At 47.7% G+C, this 25,764-nt stretch overlaps 1 protein-coding gene across 1 annotated transcript; it reads left to right on the top strand.

The window, feature by feature from the left end:
- LOC100279534 (uncharacterized) lies at positions 1-24,712 on the top strand. The gene is given in 16 exon segments (NM_001152532.1): positions 1-190; positions 295-408; positions 579-674; positions 865-1,104; positions 1,214-1,392; positions 3,211-3,273; positions 3,371-3,460; positions 21,672-22,008; positions 22,100-22,204; positions 22,289-22,390; positions 22,934-22,991; positions 23,093-23,161; positions 23,887-23,974; positions 24,052-24,113; positions 24,204-24,255; positions 24,342-24,712. Coding segments are annotated over 16 exon segments (1,809 nt in total). The 5' UTR covers positions 1-96; the 3' UTR covers positions 24,402-24,712.
- Positions 24,713-25,764: the final 1,052 nt, after the last annotated feature.

The raw sequence follows: 25,764 nt of genomic DNA, 5'->3' as shown, positions 1-25,764 counted from the left end.
GCCTGAAGAACAGTAGAACTCAGACTCGAGCGCTCCAAAGCGAGCCACCGCCGATCTGCTCCTCCCTCTTGACCCTCCTCCGTGCGCTGCGCAGGCATGAGGCGCCTCCTCGGCGGCTCCCTCGTCCTTTGTATCGCCGCGGTGGTGGAGTCCAAGCCGCCTCTCGACTCTCTGGGCATACCACCGCAAGGTTCAACCGGATCTGTCCACGCCTGCACTGCTATCTTTCATCCCATATTTTTCTGTTGTCTTCTGTTGATGTGGTTCTTGATTCAACATTTCTCGGGGTTGCAGATGAGGCGTACTACATAGGCGGCGTGATCAAATGCAGGGACGGATCGGGCAGGTTTTCCAGGGACCAGCTCAACGACGACTTCTGCGACTGCCCCGACGGCACCGACGAGCCCGGTACTGCTCATTCTCCTTGCCTGAAAGGATTTCTCTATTCTGGGCTACTGTGGACGCGTTGCTAGTCTTAAATTGCGAGAGATTTAGGATCTGTCATTTAGATTTTTGTGTGTTGTGACATCACTATGTGTTTGTTTGTTATATAGCTGAATTATGACTCTTGCATGCAGGGACATCTGCATGCCCTGAGGCGAAATTCTACTGCAAGAATGCAGGCCACACTCCAGTCACGATCTTCTCGTCACGAGTGAATGACGGCATTTGTGGTAAGAGCCTAAGAGGGTCATAGTTATTGGCATTGTTGGGTTCATTGTTTACTTGTTTTGTTAAAAAATATGCATGTGCAAGGTACATACTGTGAAATTCATTGGAGCTCTTGATTCATGTATCGTAGCTCTTTTGCTGAATTTCCGCTAGGCGACTAATTCTCAGTATCTGTTCCTTCCCACCTTCTAGATTGCTGTGATGGGAGTGATGAATATGACAGCAATGTCACCTGTAAGAACACTTGCTGGGAGGCTGGAAAGGTGGCAAGGGAGAAATTGAAGAAGAAAATTGCTACATACGAAAATGGTGTTGTTATTCGGAAACAGGAAGTTGAAAGGGCAAAAGAGGCTTTTGCTAAAGATGAAGCAGATTTAGCAAAATTGAAGGGCGAAGAGAAAATGCTCCAAGGACTTGTTGATAAACTCAAAGGTTTGGCCTTTGTATCCATTGGTCTCGAGCCATCTGTCAAAGTGTGGTATATGGAACAAATGCATGGTTTCTGTAGCTTTGTTGTTGAAATGTCTTCCCATCTCTGTAGAGCAAAAGAAATTAATAGAGAATGCAGAGGAAGAAGAGCGTTTAAGAAAAGAGAAGGAAGAAAAGAGAACAAAAGAAGAAGATGAAAAGCAAGCTGCTGTTGAAAAGGGAGCGCTTGATGCCTCTCGGGATGTAGATTCTAAGGAAATTCATGATCATCTGCAAGAAGGTGAAAACAAGGTTGGCATTTCGTTCTATTTTATAGTTGCCTTCCTATTCACCTTTTCTTTTGCTGATTACTCTTAACTCAGTCTGAAAATTATATCTTCCTTCTCTGTGACATTAAATAATGGCCTTAAGTTGGGTGTTAGGCTGTTAGCATGCCAAGCATGTCTAACACAAATTTAGTGTGCTTATTATCAAACAACTGTATGCATTTGAGTATCAAATTATTTACATTAGTAATCAAGATCCGTACTTGGTTTAACTTCACAGTTACCTTATATATCATTTGTTATTCCACTTTGAAACAACATTTTAAAGTGTTACCTTATTTTGAAGCTCCCCATATTCTCTGGATATTGGTGTTCCATTATTCTTGTTTTGTATCTTGTGGAATCACATTTCACAAGGATGCTCCAATACTGTGAAACATAGAGATTACAACCATTGTGAACCATATAGGTTGTGTTTTGGTTGGCACCCTGGCCTGGGGGCCTGCACCTAGGCAGGTCGATCTTTTTTTCCTCGAAAAGTGCAGGAGAACTGCGGCCCATTATATTGTAGCAGAGGGAGAAAGGGCCAAAATAGGACCCTGGATACAAGACACTCCTTACGGAGGCCAGAAACATGCATACACAAAATAGTCCATAGGGACACTAAAAAACAACCCTTTGAAGATCTGCCCTAAGAAATAGAGAGCGGTGCAGCTGCAGCCAGATAGGTTAAACCCTTGGCACCAGCAAGTTGCCATTTCTCCCTCTCCTCATGTGCAAACTGCAGGAGAAGAGTGAGATCAGGAGAAACTCCATCAAACACCACTCTATTTGGGTGCCGTTTGGTTCATATATTTGTAACGCAATAGGTAACTGATAACGTTAAATCATGTTTGTTTTAGTCCAACCGTAATCAGATACCACACTAAAAATTGATACCAGCCTATTCAAATTTGTTACCGCCAGTAATCGAGCGTAAACCATTACCGTTACCATTTGCGTTACATTTCTTGAACCAAACAGCACCTTGGATGCTTCCAGATCACCCACACTCCTAAAGAAGGGAGTGAATCCAGACCTTTCTTTCTCAAACCAGAAACCTGAGCTGAAGCTCTCTCCCACCAAACCATAAAATAGTTATCACCTTGATGAGGGGCTAGACTGTGCAGGCCACACTTTCTTAAGATGTTGTACCAGAAGACTCTAGAGAAAACATAGGACACCAGCAGGTGATTGATTGTTTCGGATTCTTGGTCACAGAGAGGGCATCTGGCTGGGTGGTTCATGCCTCTTTTTGCAAGTCGGTCTGCAGTCCATCATTTGTTCTGAGCTACCATCCACAAGAAGAACCGACACTTAGAAGGAGCCCAAGATCTCCATATCTGTTTATGGTGAACAAAGGCCCTTGAACCATAGAAGAGACCATTGTATGCAGTTCTTGCAGAGTAAAGATCATCAGAAGCAATAGAAAATATATGTCTATCCTCAATATCAGGCTGCAGCACCAAATCAGATAGAGCATCCCAGAGGTGCAGATAATCAATCAGGGCTCCCACAGTCAGAGCTCCCTTAATATCACCAATCCACTTATTTAGTAGAACTTCTTGCACAGTTCTTCTGTTGGTTATTCTATTTGGTATTGTGCTAAACAACCTTGGTGCAAAATCTGAAACCCTTCTTCCATTGATCCGAAAATCCTGCTTGGCGTTGCTGCTTAGGCTAGAGCTGCATGACAGCAACGTGAAATGTAGATGTTTACTGCCTTACTGGGCAGCCTGTATAGTTCAACTGCAATGCATAGATCTTTTATATTACTTCGTTTTATTTGTTGAACATTGAACAGCATGATGGACATGCAACAGGCCATGATAATCATGTAACAGAAAGCAGGGCATCTATTGAGCAGGTATATTTGAGCTTTGGTATTGGAAAATCAACAGTCTAATTGCTAGCATGTCTTGTGAAACTTGACCAATAATATATTTTGGGCCGATGTATTACAGCATGGTTCTGTAAGCAAAGATGGTATTAGCGTTGAAGGTGGAACTGTAGATGAATTGCCGCAGGAGTCTGCAGCACCTACCATAGAGAAGGTTATATATTAAACACATTTCAGATTGCTCATGTCATTTCCTTTTTTATTCAATGTGTTCTATTATAGAATTCCTAGAGATTAGTTTGGTGATCTTTTTCCATCTAAGAGTTAAACCTGTATAAAAACCACTTTACTTCCTATCTTATAACTCGTATAACAATATTTTCATATTACTTTATTTTCAACGGAAGGTGCAGCGGTAGAGCCTACCGTCTGTAACCGGAAGGTCCCGGATTCGAGCCCCAGCCTCTGCATATTATGCGGGTAAGGCTTGGCGCTTAAAGATACCATTCCCCAGACCCCGCACAGTGCGGGAAGCCTACGGCACTGGGTACGCCCTTTTTACTTTATTTTCAACTCTTAGAATGGGAGCAAATGGAAAAAAGTGACCAACGCGTCCAAACCTTGATTTGTGACTTTGTTGTTGTTGTTGTACTTTATTTTCAACTCTCTACCCTTTGAGTGTATTCTCATATTTCAGACATTATTTTGATTCTGAGAGCTAGCAACTGCAAAACTAGCTCATTTTTGTGATTTGTATTGGAGAATGGAACTCAATATCTATTGCATAGAGGAAGGTTACATATATAGACTCAGGGGAAACCCTAACCCTAATGGGTCGGTGGCCCAACTGTGGTGCCCCCCCCCCCACACACAATCTAACATCCCCCCAACGGGAGCACCACACACGATGAGACTGGAGTAGAAGCCGAAGGTAGGAGTCGACGGGTTGAAATCCCCCCACAGTCGCAGTGTCGTGAGGGTGCGAATATTGCGTCTGGAGTAGAGACCGGTGTGCACTCCAAGAAGATGATAACCCCTAGATGCCGAGGTAGACGAAGTCGAGGTGGCCGTGATCGGGAGACACGCAGCAGTAGCCTATTCTTCGTGAGGGGTCGACGTTCGAGCGTCAATAGTCGACGGGGCGACATAACAAAAGAGACATCAATAGCCTTGAGGGCCTTCTGGCTTCTTTCCGCGTCCGGTTGTCGAGGAGCCTCACCAGGTAGGCCGGCGACAGCGTACGCATATGCGCCGGTCAGTGTGGTCGCGCCTGCAGCAGAATAGAAGGGGTATCGACGGATCCGGTTGGGAAAGCCACGTCAGCGATGGATCCAACCATGAAGATGGCGATCCAGCCAAAGAGACGACGGATCTAGCAGAGAAGGTCGCGACAGCGGTGGATCCGACCGGGAAAGCCGCGACAGCGATGGATCCAGCTTTGGCGGCGACGAAGAAGGGGTGGGCGGCTGAAAGTCGCCTAGAGGGGGGGGGGTGAATAGGGCGAAACTGAAATTCTCAAAAATAATCACAACTACAAGCCGGGTTAGCGTTAGAAATATAATCAAGTCCGCAAGAGAGGGCACAAAACAAATCGCAAGCGAATAGTGAAGTGAGACACGCGGATTTGTTTTACCGAGGTTCGGTTCTCTCAAACCTACTCCCCGTTGAGGAGGCCACAAAGGCCGGGTCTCTTTCAACCCTTCCCTCTCTCAAACGATCCCTCGGACCGAGTGAGCTTCTCTTCTCAAATCAAAGCCGGGAATAAAACTTCCCCGCAAGGGCCACCACACAATTGGTGCCTCTTGCCTTGATTACAATTGAGTGTTGATCACAAGAGCAAGTGAGAAAGAAAAGAAGCAATCCAAGTGCAAGAGCTCAAAAGAACACGGCAAATCTCTCTCGCTAATCACTAAAGCCTTTTGTGGAATTGGAGAGGATTTGATCTCTTTGGTGTGTCTAGAATTGAATGCCTAGCTCTTGTAAGTGGTTGAGAAGTGGAAAACTTGGATGCAATGAATGTGGGGGTGGTTGGGGTATTTATAGCCCCAACCACCAAACTTGACCATTGGTGGAGGCTGTCTGTTCGATGGCGCACCGGACAGTCCGGTGCACACCGGACATGTCCGGTGCCCCCGCCACGTCATCACTGCCGTTGGATTCTGACCGTTGGAGCTCCTGACTTGTGGGCCCGCCTGGATGTCCGGTGCACACCAGACATCCCCTGTTCATTGTCCGGTGCGCCAGTATGGGCGTGCCTGCCTTCTGCGCGCGCTGCGCGCGCATTAAATGCACCGCAGGTAGCCGTTGGCGCCGAAATAGCCGTTGCTCCGAGGATGCACCGGACAGTCCGGTGCACACCGGACATGTCCGGTGAATTATAGTGGAGCGGCTGCTGCGCGTTCCCGAGGCTGGCGAGTTCCGGAGGCCGCGCTTCCTTGGAGCACCGGACACTGTCCGGTGTACACCGGACAGTCCGGTGAATTATAGCGCGCCGGCCTGAGAAATTCCCGAAGGTAGCGAGTTCGAGTTGGAGTCCTCTGGTGCACCGGACACTGTCCGGTGTACACCGGACAGTCCGGTGCCTCCAGACCAGAGGTGCCTTCGGTTGACTCTTTGCTCCTTTGTTGAATCCAAAACTTGATCTTTTTATCGGCTGAGTGTGAACCTTTTACACCTGTATAATCTATACACTTGAGCAAACTAGTTAGTCCAATTATTTGTGTTGGGCAATTCAACCACCAAAATTAATTAGGGACTAGGTGTAAGCCTAATTCCCTTTCAATCTCCCCCTTTTTGGTGATTGATGCCAACACAAACCAAAGCAAATATAGAGGTGCATAACTGAACTAGTTTGCATAATGTAAGTGTAAATGTTGCTTGGAATTGAGCCAATCTAAATACTTACAAGATATGCATGGATCGTTTCTTTCTTATTTAACATTTTGGACCACGCTTGCACCACATGTTTTGTTTTTGCAAACTCTTTTGTAAATCCTTTTCAAAGTTCTTTTGCAACTAGTCAAAGGCAAATGAATAAGATTTTGAGAAGCATTTTCAAGATTTGAAATTTTCTCCCCCTGTTTCAAATGCTTTTCCTTTGACTAAACAAAACTCCCCCTAAATGAGATCCTCCTCTTAGTGTTCAAGAGGGTTTTGATATATCATTTTTGAATTACTACTTTTTCCCCCTTTTGAACACAATAGGATACTAATTGATAATATTCTTGGAAACACGAAGTTTTTGAAATTGGTGGTGGTGCGGTCCTTTTGCTTTGGGCTCATACTTTTGCTTTGGGCTCATACTTTCTCCCCCTTTGGCATGAATCGCCAAAAACGGAATCATTAGAGCCCTCGAAGTGCTATCTTCCCCTTTGGTCATAAATAAATGAGTTAAGATTATATCAAAGACGAAGTCCTTTTGCTCTCTCCCCCAAAGATGGAGAGTCTCTTGGAGCGATGGCGAAGGATGAGTTACGGAGTGGAAGCCTTTGTCTTCGCCGAAGACTCCAATTCCCTTTCAATACACCTATGACTTGGTTTGAAATAGACTTGAAAAACACATTAGTCATAGCATATGAAAGAGACATGATCAAAGGTATATAGAAGAGCAATGTATGCAATTTAACAAAAGAAGTTCCTAGAATCAAGAATATTGAGCTCATGCCTAAGTTTGTTAAAAGATTGTTCATCAAGAGGCTTGGTAAAGATATCGGCTAATTGATCTTTAGTATTAATGTATGAAATCTCGATATCTCCCTTTTGTTGGTGATCCCTAAGAAAATGATACCGAATGGCTATGTGTTTAGTGCGACTATGCTCGACGGGATTATCCGCCATCTTGATTGCACTCTCATTATCACATAGCAAAGGGACTTTGGTTAATTTGTAACCGTAGTCCCGCAGGGTTTGCCTCATCCAAAGCAATTGCGCGCAACAATGGCCTGCGGCAATGTACTCGGCTTCGGCGGTGGAAAGAGCGACCGAATTTTGCTTCTTTGAAGCCCAAGACACCAAGGATCTTCCCAAGAACTGGCAAGTCCCCGATGTGCTCTTCCTATTGATTTTGCACCCCGCCCAATCGGCATCCGAATAACCAATTAAATCAAAAGTGGATCCCCTAGGATACCAAAGCCCAAACTTAGGAGTATAAGCCAAATATCTCAAGATTCGTTTTACGGTCGTAAGGTGAGCTTCCTTAGGGTCGGCTTGGAATCTTGCACACATGCATACGGAAAGCATAATATCCGGTCGAGATGCACATAAATAGAGTAAAGAACCTATCATCGACCGGTATACCTTTTGATCCACGGACTTACCTCCCGTGTCGAGGTCGAGATGCCCATTGGTTCCCATGGGTGTCTTGATGGGCTTGGCATCCTTCATCCCAAACTTGTTTAGAATGTCTTGAGTGTACTTCGTTTGGCTAATGAAGGTGCCATCTTGGAGTTGCTTCACTTGGAATCCTAAGAAATACTTCAACTCCCCCATCATAGACATCTCGAATTTCTGTGTCATAATCCTACTAAACTCTTCACATGTAGACTCGTTAGTAGATCCAAATATAATATTATCAACATAAATTTGGCATACAAACAAGTCATTTTCAAGAGTTTTAGTAAAGAGTGTAGGATCGGCCTTTCCGACTTTGAAGCCATTAGCAATAAGAAAATCTCTAAGGCATTCATACCATGCTCTTGGGGCTTGCTTGAGCCCATAAAGCGCCTTAGAGAGCTTATAGACATGGTTAGGATACTTACTGTCTTCAAAGCCGGGAGGTTGCTCAACGTAGACCTCTTCCTTGATTGGTCCATTGAGGAAGGCACTTTTCACGTCCATTTGATAAAGCTTAAAGCCATGGTAAGTAGCATAGGCTAATAATATGCGAATTGACTCAAGCCTAGCTACGGGTGCATAGGTTTCACCGAAATCCAAACCTTCGACTTGAGAGTATCCCTTGGCCACAAGTCGAGCTTTGTTCCTTGTCACCACACCATGCTCATCTTGCTTGTTGCGGAAGACCCATTTGGTTCCTACAACATTTTGATTAGGACGTGGAACTAAATGCCATACCTCATTCCTAGTGAAGTTGTTGAGCTCCTCTTGCATTGCCACCACCCAATCCGAATCTTGTAGTGCTTCCTCTACCCTGTGTGGCTCAATAGAGGAAACAAAAGAGTAATGCTCACAAAAATGTGCAACCCGAGATCGAGTGGTTACCCCCTTATGAATGTCGCCCAGAATGGTGTCGACGGGGTGATCTCGTTGGATTGCTTGGTGAACTCTTGGGTGTGGCGGCCTTGGTTCTTGCTCATCCTTCTTTTCTTGATCATTTGCATCTCCCCCTTGATCATTGCCATCATCTTGAGGTGACTCATCTTCTTGATCTTGTCCTTCATCAAATTGAGCTTCATCCTCATTTTGAGTCGGTGGAGATGCTTGCATGGAGGAGGATGGTTGATCTTGTGCATGTGGAGGCTCTTCGGATTCCTTAGGACATACATCCCCAATGGACATGTTCCTTAGCGCTATGCATGGAGCCTGTTCTTCACCTATCTCATCAAGATCAACTTGCTCTACTTGAGAGCCGTTAGTCTCATCAAACACAACGTCACAAGAAACTTCAACAAGTCCTGAGGACTTGTTAAAGACTCTATATGCCCTTGTGTTTGAGTCATATCCTAGTAAAAAACCTTCTACAGTTTTAGGAGCAAATTTAGATTTTCTACCTCTCTTAACAAGAATAAAGCATTTGCTACCAAAAACTCTAAAATATGAAATATTTGGCTTTTTACTGGTTAGGAGTTCATAGGATGTCTTCTTGAGGATTCGGTGTAGATACAACCGGTTGATGGCGTAGCAAGCGGTGTTGACCGCCTCGGCCCAAATCCGATCCGAAGTCTTGTACTCATCAAGCATGGTTCTTGCCATGTCCAATAGAGTTCGATTCTTCCTCTCCACTACACCATTTTGTTGTGGCGTATAGGGAGAGGAGAACTCATGCTTGATGCCCTCCTCCTTAAGGAAGCCTTCAATTTGAGAGTTCTTGAACTCCGTCCCATTGTCGCTTCTAATTTTCTTGATCCTTAAGCCGAACTCATTTTGAGCCCGTCTCAAGAATCCTTTTAAGGTCTCTTGGGTTTGAGATTTTTCCTGCAAAAAGAATACCCAAGTGAAGCGAGAATAATCATCCACTATTACAAGACAATACTTACTCCCGCCGATGCTTATGTAAGCAATCGGGCCGAATAGATCCATGTGGAGTAGCTCAAGCGGCCTGTCGGTCGTCATGATGTTCTTGTGTGGATGTGGGGTTCCAACTTGCTTCCCGGCTTGGCATGCGCTACAAATCCTGTCTTTCTCAAAATGAACATTGGTTAGTCCTAAAATGTGTTCCCCCTTTAGAAGCTTATGAAGATTCTTCATTCCAACATGGGCTAGTCGGCGGTGCCAAAGCCAGCCCAGGTTAGTCTTAGCAACCAAGCAAGTGTCGAGTTCAGCTCTATCAAAATCTACCAAGTATAGCTGACCCTCTAACACTCCCTTAAATGCTATTGAATCATCACTTCTTCTAAAGACAGTAACACCTACATCAGTAAATAGACAGTTGTAGCCCATTTGACATAATTGGGATACGGAAAGCAAATTGTAATCTAATGAATCAACAAGAAAAACATTGGAAATGGAATGGTCAGGTGAAATAGCAATTTTACCCAAACCTTTGACCAAACCTTGATTTCCATCCCCGAATGTGATCGCTCTTTGGGGATCTTGGTTTTTCTCATATGAGGAGAACATCTTCTTCTCCCCTGTCATGTGGTTTGTGCACCCGCTGTCGAGTATCCAACTTGAGCCCCCGGATGCATAAACCTACAAAACAATTTTAGTTCTTGACTTTAGGTACTCAAACGGTTTTGGGCCCTTTGGCATTAGACACAAGAACTTTGGGTATCCAAACACAAGTCTTAGAGCCCTTGTGTTTGCCCCCAACAAACTTGGCAACTACCTTGCCGGATTTGTTAGTAAGCACATATGAAGCATCAAAAGTTTTAAATGAAATAGCATGATCATTTGATGCATTAGGAGTTTTCTTCTTAGCCAACTTAGCACGGGTTGGTTGCCTAGAGCTAGATGTCTCACCCTTATACATAAAAGCATGATTAGGACCAGAGTGAGACTTCCTAGAGTGAATTCTCCTAATTTTGCTCTCGGGATAACCGGCAGGGTACAAAATGTAACCCTCGTTATCCTGAGGCATGGGAGCCTTGCCCTTAACAAAATTAGACAAATTTTTAGGAGGGGCATTAAGTTTGACATTGTCTCCCCTTTGGAAGCCAATGCCATCCTTGATGCCCGGGCGTCTCCCATTATAGAGCATACTTCTAGCAAATTTAAACTTTTCATTTTCCAAGTTATGCTCGGCAATTTTAGCATCTAGTTTTGCTATATGATCATTTTGTTGTTTAATTAAAGACATGTGATCATAAATAGCATTAACATCAATATCTCTACATCTAGTACAAATAGAAACATGCTCAACATTAGATGTATAGGGTTTGCAAGATTTTAGTTCAACAACCTTAGCATGCAACAAATCATTTTTAGTTCTAAGGTCGGAAATAGTAGCTTTGCAAACATCAAAATCTTTAGCCTTAGCAATCAAATTATCATTTTCTACTCTAAGGCTAGCAAGAGAATCATTCAATTCCTTAATCTTAGTAAGCAAATCATCATTATCATTTCTAAGATCGGGAATTGAATCAATACAAACATGAGAATCAACCTTAGCACTTAATCTAGCATTTTCATTTCTAAGGTTGTTAATGGTCTCATGGCAAGTGCTTAGCTCACTAGACAATTTTTCATATTTTTCTACCTCTAGAGCATAAGCATTTTTAACCTTAACATGCTTTTTATTTTCCTTGATTAGGAAGTCCTCTTGGGAGTCCAAGAGGTCATCCTTTTCATGGATGACACTAATTAGCTCATTTAGTTTTTCCTTTTGTTCCATGTTAAGGTTGGCAAAAAGAACGCGCAAGTTATCCTCCTCATTGCTGGCATCATCCTCATCACTAGAGGTTTCATATCTAGTGGAGGATCTTGATTTTACCTTCTTCCTTTTGCCGTCCTTTGCCATGAGGCACTTGTGGCCGACGTTTGGGAAGAGGAGTCCCTTGGTGACGGCGATGTTGGCGGCGTCCTCGTCGGATGAGGAGTTGGTGGAGCTCTCGTCGGAGTCCCACTCCCGGCAAACATGGGCATCGCCGCCTTTCTTCTTGTAGTACTTCTTCTTTTCTCTCCTCTTTCCCTTCTTGTCGTCGCCCCTGTTACTGTCACTAGATATAGGACATTTTGCAATGAAATGACCGGGCTTACCACATTTGTAGCACACTTTCTTGGAGCGGGGTTTGTAGTCCTTCCCCCTCCGTTGCTTGAGGATTTGGCGAAAACTTTTAATGATTAAAGCCATCTCCTCATTGTCGAGCTTGGAGGCGTCAATTGGTTGTCTACTTGGTGTAGACTCCTCCTTCTTTTCCTCCGTCGCCTTGAAGGCCACCGGTTGCGCCTCGGACGTGGAGGGTTCGTCAAGCTCGTTAATCTTCTTGGAGCCCTTGATCATACATTCAAAGCTCACAAAATTCCCGATAACTTCCTCGGGGGTCATTTGAGTATATCTAGGATTACTACGAATTAATTGAACTTGAGTGGGGTTAAGAAAAATGAGTGATCTAAGAATAACCTTAACCACCTCGTGGTCATCCCATTTCTTGCTCTCGAGGTTGCGCACTTGGTTCACCAAAGTCTTGAGCCGGTTGTACATGTCTTGTGGCTCTTCCCCTTGGCGAAGTCGAAAGCGACCGAGCTCCCCCTCGATCGTTTCCCGCTTGGTGATCTTTGTTAGTTCATCACCCTCGTGCGCGGTCTTGAGGAGGTCCCAAATTTCCTTTGCATTCTTCAACCCTTGCACCTTGTTGTATTCCTCTCTATTTAGAGAGGCCAAGAGTATGGTTGTGGATTGGGAGTTGAAGTGCTCGATTTGGGCCACTTCGTCCTCATCATAATCCTCATCCCCTACGGATGGTACCTGTGCTCCAAACTCAACAACATTCCATATACTTTTGTGGAGTGAGGTTAGATGAAATTTCATTAAATCACTCCACCTAGCATAATCTTCACCGTCAAAGGTTGGCGGTTTGCCTAATGGAACGGAAAGTAATGGAGTATGTCTAGATGTACGAGGATAGTGTAAGGGGATATTACTAAACTTCTTACGCTCTTGGCGTTTAGAAGTTACGGAGGGCGCATCGGAGCCGGAGGTCGATGTTGATGAAGTGTCGGCCTCGTAGTAGACCACTTTCCTCATCCTCTTGTGCTTGTCCCCACTCCGATGTGGCTTGTGAGAGGAAGATCTCTCCTTCTTCTCTTTGTGGTGAGAAGAAGATTTCTTCTCCTTCCCTTTGTTGGAGGAGCTCTTCTTCTTCTCCTTCCTCTTGGTGCGGGACTCTTCCGATGAAGTGCTCCCGTGGCTTGTAGTGGGCTTTTCGCCGGTCTCCATCTCCTTCTTGGCGTGATCTCCCGACATCACTTCGAGCGGTTAGGCTCTAATGAAGCACCGGACTCTGATACCAATTGAAAGTCGCCTAGAGGGGGGGGGGTGAATAGGGCGAAACTGAAGTTCTCAAAAATAATCACAACTACAAGCCGGGTTAGCGTTAGAAATATAATCAAGTCCGCAAGAGAGGGCACAAAACAAATCGCAAGCGAATAGTGAAGTGAGACACGCGGATTTGTTTTACCGAGGTTCGGTTCTCTCAAACCTACTCCCCGTTGAGGAGGCCACAAAGGCCGGGTCTCTTTCAACCCTTCCCTCTCTCAAACGATCCCTCGGACCGAGTGAGCTTCTCTTCTCAAATCAAAGCCGGGAATAAAACTTCCCCGCAAGGGCCACCACACAATTGGTGCCTCTTGCCTTGATTACAATTGAGTGTTGATCACAAGAGCAAGTGAGAAAGAAAAGAAGCAATCCAAGTGCAAGAGCTCAAAAGAACACGGCAAATCTCTCTCGCTAATCACTAAAGCCTTTTGTGGAATTGGAGAGGATTTGATCTCTTTGGTGTGTCTAGAATTGAATGCCTAGCTCTTGTAAGTGGTTGAGAAGTGGAAAACTTGGATGCAATGAATGTGGGGGTGGTTGGGGTATTTATAGCCCCAACCACCAAACTTGACCGTTGGTGGAGGCTGTCTGTTCGATGGCGCACCGGACAGTCCGGTGCACACCGGACATGTCCGGTGCCCCCGCCACGTCATCACTGCCGTTGGATTCTGACCGTTGGAGCTCCTGACTTGTGGGCCCGCCTGGATGTCCGGTGCACACCGGACATCCCCTGTTCATTGTCCGGTGCGCCAGTATGGGCGTGCCTGCCTTCTGCGCGCGCTGCGCGCGCATTAAATGCACCGCAGGTAGCCGTTGGCGCCGAAATAGCTGTTGCTCCGAGGATGCACCGGACAGTCCGGTGCACACCGGACATGTCCGGTGAATTATAGTGGAGCGGCTGCTGCGCGTTCCCGAGGCTGGCGAGTTCCGGAGGCCGCGCTTCCTTGGAGCACCGGACACTGTCCGGTGTACACCGGACAGTCCGGTGAATTATAGCGCGCCGGCCTGAGAAATTCCCGAAGGTAGCGAGTTCGAGTTGGAGTCCTCTGGTGCACCGGACACTGTCCGGTGTACACCGGACAGTCCGGTGCCTCCAGACCAGAGGTGCCTTCGGTTGACTCTTTGCTCCTTTGTTGAATCCAAAACTTGATCTTTTTATCGGCTGAGTGTGAACCTTTTACACCTGTATAATCTATTGTCAAGGGCAGTGGTACCCAAGGCAGCGGGACCCCGGCTACGTAGTTCGTAGTCGCGATCCGTCGTCGCCGGCAGGGTTATTCCCCCACGCCGTCGCCGACTTTTGTCAACCGGGTTATACCCCCTGGTTGCCGATCTAGAGAGGAAGAGAGAGATGATAGGCTAATAATACTTGATTCCTTATCTCCTGTGCGGTTACAGTTTTATATGGCCAGAGGCCCAACCGAAAGGAGCAACAAACTCCATAATCTAAGGAACTCCCTAATCTAAGGAACTGAATAACAACACTCCCCAATCTAAGGAACTGGATAACAACAGGCTATCCTATCCTATCCCTTAGCTGTCCTGCCTGGCCGCTGCTTGCTCTAGGGCGCGGCGCACGTCACGGGCACGATGTCGCCTCACATACGTGCGCCCGACCATGACATCTCCCTCTCCGTCGAGAGTCAGCTCGTCCTCGAGCTGGAAGGAGGGAAACCTAGTGCGGAACGTGTCGGTGTCTTCCCAAGTAGACGACGCGGCAGAGCAGTTTTTCCACTTGATGAGAACCTGTGGAACGCCACGGGCGAGACGATAGCGCACCGCGTGCTCAGGTTCTGGTTCGATGGCGCCATGACGAAGTGGTGGCAGTGGCGGTATCACCTCGGGTGGAGCGCCTTGGAACTTCTTTAGAAGGCCCACGTGGAAGACGTCGTGGATGCGGGCGCCCTCCGGAAGAGCAAGGCGGACAGCGACATCGTTGATGAGTTCCACGACGCGATACGGCCCAACGAAGCGTGGCTTGAGCTTACCACCCATATCTTGTGGTAATGAGGACGCCGATCGTTGCCGAAGACGAAGTAGAGCCCAGTCGCCGACCTGGTAGCTGACCGAGCGGTGGTCGCGGTCGTATTGCAGCTTCTGCGTCGCCTGTGCCTGCTCGAGGCGGTAGCGTACATCGGCCAGGAACTCCGCCCTCTCCTCCATGGACTTCGCGACTGCTTGCACCCTGGTGTCGCCCGGCTCATAGGATCTGATCGAGGGTGGGTCGCGCCCGTACACCACGCGGAACGGAGTGTCGCGCAGGGAGGACTGGAACGCCGTGTTGAAGAGGTACTCAGCCCAAGGTAGCCACCTGACCCATTGGCGTGGTCGATCCCCCGTCAAACACCGCAGGTACATGACGATGACGCGGTTGGCCGACTCGGACTGGCCGTCGGACTGGGGGTGGAACGCCGTCGTCATGTGTAGCTTTGTACCCAACAGGCGCATGAGTTCGCGCCAAAATGCGGAGGTGAAGACCGTGTCCCGATCAGAGACGATGGACTGCGGAACACCGTGTAGACGAACGATGTCGGTGAAGAAAGCCTGGGCGACGGATTCAGCGGAGTATGGGTGCGCCAGGGGGATGAAGTGGCAGTACTTGCTGAACCGATCCACCACGGTAAGGATTACCGACTTGCCGCGGACGCGAGGGAGGGCCTCCACAAAATCCATCGCGATGTCCGTCCAGACACCCTGTGGCACTGGTAGAGGAAGGAGCAAGCCCGCCGGTTGAAGGTGCTCGGATTTGTATTGCTGACACACTGTGCACACGCGCACCATATCCTGCACCCGTTGCTTCATGTTGGGAAAATGGAAGTCACGACGGAGCCGGTGAAGGGTGCGCTGGACGCCCTCGTGGCCATCTTCATGGACCGCCCCCATGATCTCCTGAAGTAGCGGCGATGTGGGCGGAATGTACAGCCGGCCGGCAAAGTGAACCATGCCGTCGACGAGCGCCCAAGGTGCCTGGCGAGACCCCGCCGAGATGTCAGCATGTAGGGCGACGAGGGTCGGATCGGCGAGCTGGGCGTGGCGTAGACGGTCGATGAAGTCAAAGCGGGGGGCCGAGAGGGCAAGTAGCGCCCCGTCTTCAGTGTCTCGCCGAGACAGTGCGTCGGCCACGGAGTTTGCAGCGCCCGGCTTGTATTCGACGGAGAAATCGAACCCCAGCAGCTTGCCCACCCAATGGTGTTGCGGAATGGTGGCAAGGCGCTGATCCAGCAGGTACTTGAGACTGTAGTGGTCCGTCTTGACGCAGAAACGGCGTCCCCATAGATACGGGCGCCAGTGCCGTACTGCCTGAACCAAGCCGATGAGCTCGCGTTCATAGGCTGCAAGGGCGCGGTGTCGCTGTGCCACCGGCCGACTGAAGAAAGCGACTGGGTGACCATCTTGGATGAGCACTGCCCCGAAGCCGTGAGAGGAAGCGTCACACTCGACCACGAAGGACTTGGCGAAATCGGGCATGGCCAGGACCGGTGCTGCCGTCACAGCGGTCTTTAGGTCCTCGAATGCCTTGGCGGCCTCCGTACCCCAGGAGAAACCTTCCTTCTTGAGCAGACTGGTGAGTGGTGCCGCCAAGGTGCCATAATTGTGGATGAACTTGCGGTAGTACCCTGCCAAGCCGAGGAAGCCGCGCACCGCCCGTGCTGACCGAGGCACCGGCCAGTCATGGATGGCCTGGACCTTGGTCGCATCCATAGCCACCCCGTCCGCCGAAATTGTGTGTCCGAGGTAGGCGACCGAAGGCTCCCCGAACGCACACTTGGAGCGCTTGACGAAGAGGACATGGCGGCGTAGCTCACTGAGGACCGCGCGGAGGTGTCGGAGGTGGTCCGCCCGTGACTTGCTGTAGATCAATATATCGTCAAAGAAAACGAGTACAAAACGACGAAGGCAAGGACGCAGTACATCGTTCATTAGGGCCTGGAATGTTGCCGGGGCATTGCACAGGCCGAATGGCATCACTAAGAACTCGTAGAGGCCATCGTGAGTGCGGAAAGCCGTCTTGTGGATGTCCTCGGTCCTCATGCGCACTTGATGGTACCCGGAGCGTAAATCGAGCTTGGTGAAGAACCGGGCACCATGGAGCTCATCGAGCAACTCGTCGACGACAGGGATGGGGTACGCATCCTTCACCGTGATGGCGTTCAGTTCGTGGTAGTCGACGCAGAACCGCCACGATCCATCCTGCTTCTTGACGAGGAGGACCGGGGAGGAAAACGCGGAGTCGCTGCGCCTGACGATGCCTTGAGCGATCATGGCGTGGCACTGCCTCTCCAACTCATCTTTGTGCGCTGCAGGGTAGCGGTATGGCCGGACCGCCACAGGAGTTGCGTCGGGCTTGAGGACGATGCGGTGTGTCCGGCCCCGCTCCGGAGGCAGGCCACTTGGGTCGGCGAAGACGTCCTGGAATTCACCCAGGAGTGCGTCGAGGAATGGTTTCCTGGCCTCGACAGAGTGGAGACGACCAGGGGTCTTGGGAGCGAGGCCCTGCCAGCACACAGACCTGCCTGCATACTGGAATGCCATAGTGCCAGCCGCCAAATTCCACATGATGTCCCCCAATGGCGCCATCCAGTTGGTTCCTAACACCACGTCATAGCCTGCAAGGGGCATAAGGAACAAATCCACCTTGAACTGGAGTCCGTCGATGAGCACTGGCGCGTGACGGAGCACCCCAGGGCAGGAAACACGCTCGCCATTTGCCACAGTTGCCGTCAGACGTGGACGCTGTTCGATGTGGACACCAACGCGATGGGCAGCCTCTTCCCCAATGAAGCTGTGCGTGGAACCGGTGTCAATGAGTGCGATGAAGTCGGCCGCGCCCACCCGGACCGGCAGCTGGATCGTTTTGCTGTCGGGAACACCAGCGACCGCGTGCAGGGAAAACACCGGGGCTTCTTCGTCCATGGCGCCCTCATCCAATTCAACGCCGTCGATGAAGAAGATGTGACGACAAACGCGGTTATGGCCCCGCGAATACGGCTCGTTGCAGTTGTAGCAGAGACCCAGGCAGCGTCGTTCTGCCTGTTCCTCTGTCGAGAGACGCCTAACCGGGTTGGGAGCGCCCCTGGGTGGCGGCGCCTGAAGTGCTAGCAGGGGTGGCGCTGGGGCAGGCAACGCCAATGATGCTGGGGCCGCCGGACCCGTCGCTCGGGGCGCCGATGTTGGAAACAGCGCGCGTGAGGTGGCCCGGGGCGGAGCCTGCTGGATCCGATCCAACTCCATCAGCTCGACCTGGCGTGCGAGACTCATCGCGGCGGCGAGGGCCTCGGGGTTATGGATGCGAACCGCGTGGCTCAAAGGAGGCAAAAGCCCGCCCGTGTAGAGCTGAACGCGTTGGGCCTCCTCCAAGCGTCCGGCACGCGGAAGAAGGGCTTGGAAACGATTGGAGTACTCCTCCACGGTGCTCGTGCGGCGGCATTCCGAGAGTTCGAACATTGGGGCAGAACGGAGGGGAGGACCGAATCGCAAGTTCAGGAGATCCTTGAAACGTCCCCATGTTGGTGTGCCGTCGTCATCCTGCAGTTGGGTAAACCACATCTGGGCGACGTCGTCCAGGTGGTACGACGCCAGTGCCACGCGCTCCTCCGCCATAGTTCTGTGGTGGTGGAAATAGGCGTCGCATTTGTGGAGGAAGAGCATGGGATCGGTCGTACCGTCGAAGTGAGGAAAATCCCACTTTCGATGTTTGTGGTGGAAGTCTTGATCACGGAGGCCTTCCGTACGTCGGGCAGCAATGTTGCCGCCGGAGGATGAAGACGTGTCCTTGATGGCCGCCATGTCTGACTTCAAGGTCGTCATCTCCGCGGTGAGGGACTTCAGCTGTGCCATGATCTCGGCGAGGGAGGGTTCGGCCATGGTGTTGCTGTTGGTGTTTGAGGCAGTGGATGGGGGGCTAGCGATGGCAGCAGCTGCGGTGGAGGAGCGGCTGGAGCGGGTGGGAGAGGATCGACGTGACCGTGATACCAGGTTGTCAAGGGCAGTGGTACCCAAGGCAGCGGGACCCCGGCTACGTAGTTCGTAGTCGCGATCCGTCGTCGCCGGCAGGGTTATTCCCCCACGCCGTCGCCGACTTTTGTCAACCGGGTTATACCCCCTGGTTGCCGATCTAGAGAGGAAGAGAGAGATGATAGGCTAATAATACTTGATTCCTTATCTCCTGTGCGGTTACAGTTTTATATGGCCAGAGGCCCAACCGAAAGGAGCAACAAACTCCATAATCTAAGGAACTCCCTAATCTAAGGAACTGAATAACATCACTCCCCAATCTAAGGAACTGGATAACAACAGGCTATCCTATCTTATCCCTTAGCTGTCCTGCCTGGCCGCTGCTTGCTCTAGGGCGCGGCGCACGTCACGGGCACGATGTCGCCTCACATACGTGCGCCCGACCATGACATCTATACACTTGAGCAAACTAGTTAGTCCAATTATTTGTGTTGGGCAATTCAACCACCAAAATTAATTAGGGACTAGGTGTAAGCCTAATTCCCTTTCAGCGGCGGGGTGGGTCCAACCGGGCAGGGGCCTGCGTTGGGCCTGCAAGGGGTGTTGACGCCGGCGACGGGAGAAGGTTGAAGGAGAGAGGCGCTGCAAGGACGGCTCAAGCGAGGGACGCTAGCAGCTAGTGCGCCGAAACAGAAAATACGACGTGGGGAAGAGCACGCTGGCAGGGGAGGTGATGACGTGCGCAGTAGGTGGAGGACGCGACGTGCACAGCAGGGGTTTGCCCGCTGGAGCTGGAGGTCACCGGGGAGGAGACCGCCGGCGATCGTGACGGTGTTGTCGGGGACGCCCGTGCCCGCGAATAGGCCGGCGCCGGGAAGGAGACCTACAAGGGGAAACCTCTCCAGGGAGGCGGCGTGGACGATGGCAGGGCGTGCGCCTGCTCCCGCGGTGGCGGGGCGCGCTGCGCCTGTGCGTGCGATAGCTAGTTGATACATACAGAGTTATAAGGTCGATCCTCACTTCCTTCGATGAAAGCTAGGGCTAAGGGTTATTGGAATAAGGATTCCGGCTGGTTAGGTTATGGGACTATCTAGGTCTGCTTACTTCTTCAGCTAATGAGTCTCCTTCCAGGTTCCAAAGCGTAGGCCAAGGACCCGGACCTCGATCCGTCAATAGAAATACTCCAACCAGAAAGTAAGAAGGAAGGTTAGTAGTAGGCAAATAAGAAAGGTAGAAGCATGGCAGTCGTCGGATAAGAAAAGAGGAAACCCTAACCTGGGGTGAAAGGAAAAATGAAATACTGGAATCCGTTCGCTACTCTTGTTAACCCTCACTCTGACTAGGGTTGTCCCACCAACCTGATGCTATGATCATGATATGATTTACCGGACTAGCCAGCATACGCTCACTTCCTTCAATCAACACAACTGTGAAGTCATATTGCATCTCCGGTCAGGTTGACTTGACTGGTTTCCTTGACTTGTTTCAAAAGAGACTGCTCTAAGGAAGGAGCTACTTTTGCTTGTGCTTGTGAGTCTTCATAGAGCGATCTGCAGAGCCACGACGGCGGGGTGCGGGAGAGGGGGTCGTGCTGGCCGGTGGAGAAGGCCACGGTAGCGGCGAGACGACCGGTAGCGCCCACGCCGGTGAGGGGTCGCTTGTCGACGGAGCCGGCGACCAGATCCACAGCCATGGCGGCGGCGGCGGGGCCCAGGGCGCCGGTGGCCAGATCCGCGCCCTTGGTGGCGGCGGCTATGCCCGGACATGCGCTGGCCGCAGCGGCTAGAAAGCGGCGGAGGCCAGTAAGAGAGCTTGGGGAGGCGGCCGTGGGCAGAGGAGCGGCAGTGCGCAGGGCAGCGACGACGAGCGCGTCCAGGTCGGCGGCAGCCGCACCCAGCCCGGCGTCCGCGCCTGCACCCATGGTTGCGGCTGCCTGGTGGTCTTTGGTACCATATTGGAGAATGGAACATAATATCTATTGCATAGAGAAGGTTACATACATAGACTCATGGGAAACCCTAACCCTAATGGGCGGCCCAACTGTGTTGTCTAACAATTTGAATTCAAATTCTGTAATCATGCATTCTTCTAGTGATGTGTGGTCATTATAATTAATCTACAGGTTTCTTTAACCAGTCTAAGCTTGAAATTGACCTTTGGCTATTCTGTGGCAACTTATTTCTAGGAAGATCTGTTGATTTCATGTCATTCGTTCAACTCTCAGTTGGTAAATCCTATTGATTATTGTATTCAAATGCTTATTTATATGTTGTCTAGATCCTGATATCTCAGAGAATACATATGTTCCAGCACTTAGTGTTTGCACATAATCCTTCTTCAGGTACAGTTGATCAAGATTGGTTAACACTTATTAGGGACATTATGATTGCTATTACTTATGACATGATATGAACAACAACATACCGTGATTTGCTTCAGCAATAATACCTATTATTGCGAAGGGTCTCTAGCCGAGTTGGTCTGATTAGCACTCCTCAGGTCCTGGGTTCGACTCTCCTTGGGGAGCGAATTTTCAGTCAGTGATTAAACAAATCCCCTCGCCTGTCCCACGCCAAAGCACAGGTCTAAGGCCCGGTCCTGGTCGCGGTCGTTCTCACATGGGCTACGGTGCCGCTGTGTATGGGTGGGACAGGAGTTCGGTGGTTTTCTCGACCTGCGTGAGAAGGTCTTATTATAATGCCGTGGGGGCGGTCATAATCCCCGCAGGTCGAGTTTTTTTAATAATTCCTATTATTATTGTTTTGGGGATGCACCATGCCACCACAGTTTATGAAGCATTTGTCTTGGTGAATTTCAGGATTCTAGCCCTGACAATCCTGAGGGTTTATCTAGGGAAGAGTTAGGTCGTATGGTGGCTTCTCGTTGGACTGGGGAAAGTGTAACTGAGGTTAGTAAAGATGATAAGAAGGGGCATGAAGATCAGCAAGAAATACCAGAACCTGCAGAGGAAGCACTTGAAGATGAATTAGAAATTCCAGAACCTGCCGAAGAAAATTATGGTGGTTATCATTCAGAAGTTGAGGATGATAGGCGTAAATATGAAGATGAAGAGTTTTATCATGAGTCAGAAGATGAATATGTTGACGACCATGATGAGCATGTTGAGTCCTACAAATCTGATGATGACCAAAAAGGTTATCACCATTCATGTAGTGTAATATGGCACTACTACTATCCTTGTTTTGTTTATGTGATTGATTTATTAATATTGGTTTGCTATTTCAGATTTAACTGAGCCAGGACATGCATCGTGGTTGGACAAAGTTCAGCAGACTGTACAAAATGTTTTCCAAAAATTCAACTCTTTTAAGACCCCTGTAGATTTGTCAGGTAATTTGTATATGCTAGTTTCTAATCAGCCAATCCTTCATGAGTTATGAGGGGACACTAACATCTGCATATTTACCCATCTAGAGGCTTCTCATGTTCGTAAGGAGTATGATGATGCTAGCTCAAAGCTTTCAAAAATTCAGTCTAAGATATCCAGTCTAGCTGAGAAGCTAAAACATGATTTTGGTAAGTATAATTTGAAATTCTGTTCACTATTTGATTGGTGCTATAATGAAGTTTCATAATTTGTACTTTAAACCTGAAGTTTCTGATTGTCTGATGTAATTTTCCCTTTGCAAAAGTTTCCTATTGTCATGTTCTTCCATAGACTGGTAATTGTTGAAATTCTGGTGGCCAAACTGCCATAAAAAAGTCTGAAGAATAGCCATCAAAAGATTTGATGATGAAATGCTTCCAAGATAAAAAAAAAAGAACATCTGTTTTTAATTTCTGTTGAACATGTGTTTTAGTCTATGAGCTGAGAATCCTCGAGTTACAGAATTTACCTTCGCACACCAAATACCTTCGGCACATCTTTACCTTTGAACTGTTAGTTCAGCAGAACAAATACTTTTTATCTTTGCATTTTATATTTTGCTGTGCTATGAGTTAATAGATGTTGTAGATGTGCTTTGTCTTGTTTATTAGTCTAATTGTGTAAACGATACATTTCCTCTGTACATTATGTATATGGAATCAGAATTAATTTTAAACACATTATTATTATAGGTAATGACAAGGAGTTCTATTCCTTTTATGATCAGTGTTTTGAGACCAAGGAAGGGAAGTATGTATATGTTAGCATCCAATATTTACTGTCCGTTCTTTCTGTTTTTATTGCTTTTTATTATTTGGTTCTAATTTGTGAACTGCTATCCTTATGGATAGGTATACTTACAAGGTCTGTGCATATAAGAAAGCATCACAGGCTGAAGGGCACAGTTCTACCAACCTGGGGTATGCTTATTGTTCTTCTTGTTTTTGCTGAGTTCTATTTCTATTTGTAAGTTAATTATATATTTTTTGTATGTTATTGCGGCTGTGTTTTTCTAATAATGAATGGACCTACTGTTTATTGAAAGAGTTAGAGTGATAGTGATGTGTGGACAAGCATTCTCATTATTCTTAAATCCGCCATATAAATTTGCATCTTAGTATGGTATCCTTTTAAATTGTTAAATACTTTCATGTGGAGGGTAACAATGCCAGGGCTTCAATTGAGCTTCTTCGTAATATAATACCGTGGGGGTGGTCTTTCCCCTACCAGCCGAGTTTTTTTTTCTCTCAAATGCGATTGGAGTACGCCAATTGAAATGTCTAATTTATGGATGTTGTTAGGGAATGTAATTCAAGGAATAAGTTCAGCGGATCAGCTAGCTATGGCTCATTCCATCTTTAGAGTATATGTTTCTATTGTTTTACATAACATCGAATATCAGCTGGTTTCTGAATTTTGTATAATGGATTTACGAAATGCTGTTCTTTAAAGAATGGTGGCCCTTACCCGTTTTGCTGTATGCACAAGCGTATTTTCTCATGTTTAGTGGTGCTTATATAACTTCAAATGTCTGTTTCTAGGATATTTAGAAAGTGGATTTCAGTGATAGAATAACTTGCTTGAATGTTCGGTATGTTTTTTCCCCACACATCCTTATGCCATAAAACGAATTTCCTATCATCAGGCGGTGGGACAAATTTGAAGATTCGTACAGAGTGATGCACTTTTCAAGTGGAGACAAATGCTGGAATGGTCCTGACCGAAGCCTAAAGGTAGTATGTCTATCTGCATGCCCTTTCTGGTTGCAGGTTCTAAATTCTAACTCTTTCTGTTGTTTACACTCGTGCAGGTTAGGCTTAGATGTGGGCTGAGCAATGAGCTTAATGATGTAGATGAGCCTAGCAGATGCGAGTACGTGGATTGCTACGGATTCAATTCCCTTCTTTCTTAAAAAAAATTCCGCAGTACTCCATCTTCTTATTTACCTATATGCTACTGCAGGTATGTGGCTGTATTGTCGACCCCTGCAGTTTGCGTAGAGGAGAAGCTGAAGGTTCTTTATCTTTCTTTCACAGATGTCATAATCTTTCCTTTTCCTGAAGAGATTCGAGGCTTATACAATTTTTTTCAACTTGACAGGAGCTGCAAAACAAACTGGACGCCATGTCTTTGAAGCAGCCCGGGCATGACGAACTTTAAAAACTTTAGAATATTCCAGCGTGAACATAAAGAAGATGTCACCAGGAGGCATAGCTCTGACAGTTACATCCATAACATGATAGGCATGGAAGTCAATGAGGTATATGGACAGAAACGGGCCAAGCGCGAGAAATGAGAATGTAGAGTTTAGGTCGCCTACCAGGCTATATTAGCTCGCATAGAACATTTTTTTTAGCTGAAATTTGATGTTGCAATTTTCCAGACTCATCTGATGGAATATATAGTAAGAAACAGTACACCTTGAATCAGCATATACTTTACCCAGGGTTTTTACATGAAACTATGTTCAGAACGGTCATTTGGAACTGAAGGAATTCCCACTTGGAACACAAGGTGAATCGCCTGCATACCTTTACCAAAACTATTGTGCTTTTTGGATATCTAGAATTAGGTCGAATCAGAATCATAATCTTTGCTCTTTGGGTACCTAGAATCAGGTCGAATCAGAATCTTATTCTTTGGGCGATCTGTTTGGGTCCAACAAGAATTTAAAATAACGATTCCAAATAATTCCAGAAATCCCATCTACTTGCCCAAAAATTTTAAAGGCCGATTCCTTCGTCCACTCGTTAAAATAGAAAGGAAAACAACTCGTTAAAATAGAAAGGAAAACAAGACGGTCTCCAACGGCATCCTCTACATTCATTGGGTCTGTTTGGTTCAGCTTTTTTCTGACCAGCTTTTCTGAAAATCTGGCTGTGAGAAGAATCTGGCTGTGAGGAGAATCTGAGTATCATTACGATTACGTGTGGAGGAAGATAAAGTTGTTCATAGGGCTCAGGATAAAGAAAGTGACGGATTCCTACTATTACAACGACTCAACCGATTATGTGTTTATGTTGATTTTGAATGGTTTTTGCGCCAACGAATTTTATAGAAGCTGGCTGAAAATCTAAGCGTTTGGCAGTCCGCAGCAGCTTTTGGTGGCCAGAAGCTGCCAGAAGACGAACGAGATATAGAGAAAAAAATTAAAAAAGATATATCATAGACAAATTTTATTTTATTTGTTATAGTTAGGGCTGGAAACGAGCCGAGCCGAGCTCAGCTCGGCTCGGTGCCTGAACGAGCTCGGCTCGGCTCGGCTCGTCCATTCCACGAGCTGGCGAAGGAGGCTCGGCTCGGCTCGACCTTGGCTCGCGAGCCAGCTCGGCTCGGCTCGCGAGCCATATTTTGGTACTTTTCATTGCATTATTTGATGAATTAACATTATATAAATTTGAAATATAGAATCATCATTCTACATTATGAGTAAATTAAATTATAACTTGTAATATATTCATCATCAAAGACTAAAAAATGAGCTATTATCCATAAAATTATATAATATTCATTATTATTCCAT

This window comes from Zea mays, chromosome 3 (genome assembly GCF_902167145.1).
Source record: "Zea mays cultivar B73 chromosome 3, Zm-B73-REFERENCE-NAM-5.0, whole genome shotgun sequence".
NCBI lineage: Eukaryota > Viridiplantae > Streptophyta > Magnoliopsida > Poales > Poaceae > Zea > Zea mays.
This window is presented reverse-complemented; position numbering and strand designations above follow the sequence as displayed.